This window comes from Camelina sativa, chromosome 19 (assembly GCF_000633955.1).
Source record: "Camelina sativa cultivar DH55 chromosome 19, Cs, whole genome shotgun sequence".
NCBI classification, from domain to species: domain Eukaryota; kingdom Viridiplantae; phylum Streptophyta; class Magnoliopsida; order Brassicales; family Brassicaceae; genus Camelina; species Camelina sativa.
The window spans coordinates 15259360-15261780 of record NC_025703.1 but is presented as its reverse complement, the minus strand read 5'-3'; the positions used below and the strand labels follow the sequence as shown (position 1 = coordinate 15261780).

The following is a 2421-nucleotide window of genomic DNA, read 5'->3' as shown; positions in this document are numbered from 1 at the left end:
ATTAAATTAAGAATTTATGGTACAACTAACAACTTTTTATATTTGTTCTCTCTACTGTAACTTCTTCATTTTAATTTGATTACATATTTTACATGTAACATAAGATGGGTTTGGTTAAGTTTTCTATTTGAATCTTACAATACAAGCACTAACCACATAATTTCTCTCTAATATTCAGTGACAACACAAACAACAAAGGAAACACGACCTTGATTATGATAAATTAAGGTAATAAAATTGACAGAATAGTCTAAAAAAGATCAAGAACTTCTAAAATTGTGGTATTACAGAGAGGACAGTTCCCTCTTTGAACCCAAAGCTCTCTCGAACACAACCTACAAAACGTATGACCACACGGAATAAACGCAGCTCCTTTACTTCTCACCATACACACACAACAACTTCTCTCCGCCGCCGTCACCGTCACCGTCTCCTCTGCTTCTCCTTCGACACTTACAAAACTCATCTGCTCTTCATTCTCCTCTAACAACTCCATCAAAGACATCCTCGCCGGCTCCACAAACGTTTCCCCTTCTCTCGCCGATAACGCTCTCTCCTCCGCCAACACAGCCCCTAACCGAACCCTTCCCTCCGCCGACGAAGCTTCCTCCGTTGTTACGTTCCCAGTGCTGGACAGGAGAAACCCGAGCTGGCGGTTTTCGTTATCCCTAACCGGAATAGGCGTATCCGAATTCGGGATAGGATTAGCCGAGATCCAAACAGTAGTAGCGTTACGTTTAAGACGGAGCTTTTCACGAAGACTTTTCCACGCGGTTTTGTCTCGACTGTGTCGGTCGTGTCGGTGCTCTCTCTGCATTACATCGAGAAGCGTCAGGTTCGAGTGATTACTAGACGGCGGCATCGGTAGTGGTGTCGGCGGGAGAATCTGCGGCGGAGACGGCGAGGTTACGTTTTTGTCAGACTTTAGAATAGCTTCTAGAGTTAAACCAGTTAACGAGCTCTGGTTAGTGTCCACCGTTGTTGTTGACATACGATCTAATAACGTCACTCCTAGCCTATCTCCACCGTCCATTTGAATCATCTTTCACCGATTCAAAAACCACAATACTAAAATGTGAACTGCAAAACAAGAAATTAAAAAGCAAGACTTTTGTTATATAAAACAGATCAATCGAAGACCTTTTCTCGGGAAAATCGAAGGGAACTAAACTTAGTATCTCAGCTTCCTAAACTCAGATTTCTAGGGAAAATCAGTTTCAGCTCTCCAAGAAACCCAAATTTTCCCGAGAAAATTATCAGAAACTGAAATTTTCGCTACCACAAAAAAAAAAGAGAGACCTTTGTAATCCAGAATGGTTTACTATTTCAGCATGACAGCTTCAAAGAGAAAATGCAAGAGATTCTTCTGTGGACAAGATCAAAAAAGCTTCGGTCTTCAAGTTTGCAGAAGAAGAATCCGAAATCCAAGAGCAGATCTGTAATTAATAGAATATACTTTTATTCATTAAAGAAACAGAGACAGAGAATTCTGATTTCTTTCTTATATAAAAAAAAAGATCAATGTCAGATAACAATGATAATATTTCTCAGAGAAAATACAGAAGAATAAATAAGAATAGAATTATTTTACATAATGAGCTCTTTGAAGTTTGAACACTTTCTTCTAGCTTTCTCTTTTATGTGAAAAGAAGGAGATATATTAAAAAAAAAAAAAAAGTGTGTACGAGCAGAAGAGGACCACGATTGGGGGATGAGCGTTATTTACAGAAATTAGTTGGTGAGTTTACTTATTTACCCCATGCATTTATGCGTTTTTTATTGATCGATTCTATTGACTTTTTGTGTGTGCAGAAGTGTACGTATGAGATCATTTGTTACAGCTTTGGCATTACAACTAAATGACGGAGTCGTTTGTTTCGTTGTTTTGTCTGGAAGTTTCCTTAAGGAAACAGCAAAATTGTTAAGCACATGACAAATGCATTTGTTTCTTGTCTTTTTTCACTGACTAGTAGTTTTGGACTCCACATGAGTAATTTTAGTTATTGTGGTATATATGTATGTGGTTTGTGAAGGCTTATGTTAAATTCAAAGTTTGTAAACAGTTTGTTACACGAATTAAGACCAGACAAGAAAGAATCTCTCATGGTCAGTTTTGACTGAGCATTTTAAAATGTTTTAACATTGAATGGACAAAATGGTCACCAAATGATATCTACCACCCACGTCTTGGGTTAAGTTTAATACTTTTGTTAGGAAACTAATCCACTAAAGAAATACATATGCTTCATGTTTTCCCCAATTATATTTGTAATGTTAATTAGTTAGAGTACTTCACACACACACACACACAAAGTCATTAATTCGACCCCGATACACAAAGGTATTTCTACTTCAGTATTGTTGGTTAGCCTGGTTATGGATAATGAAATCTTGTGCCGGTAGATATCATAATTGGAGCTA

The 2421-nt window shown here is 37.6% G+C and overlaps 1 protein-coding gene across 3 annotated transcripts in view; it reads right to left on the bottom strand.

Annotated features, from left to right (window-relative positions):
• Positions 1 to 1700, bottom strand: part of LOC104766417 (LON peptidase N-terminal domain and RING finger protein 3-like) — a 2264-nt gene extending 564 nt beyond the window's left edge. Inside the window, exons 1-3 of one of the 3 annotated variants that reach the window (XM_019240708.1) lie at positions 1592 to 1700; positions 1300 to 1436; positions 108 to 1080 (exon numbers count right to left, since the gene is read on the bottom strand). In XM_019240708.1, coding sequence (XP_019096253.1) covers positions 251 to 1042 — 792 coding nt within the window. In that variant the 5' untranslated portion in view covers positions 1043 to 1080; positions 1300 to 1436; positions 1592 to 1700 and the 3' untranslated portion in view covers positions 108 to 250. Of the gene's footprint in view, positions 1 to 107; positions 1081 to 1299 lie in introns of those variants that run through there. The other 2 variants (XM_010490308.2, XM_019240707.1) reach the window with 2 other exon arrangements.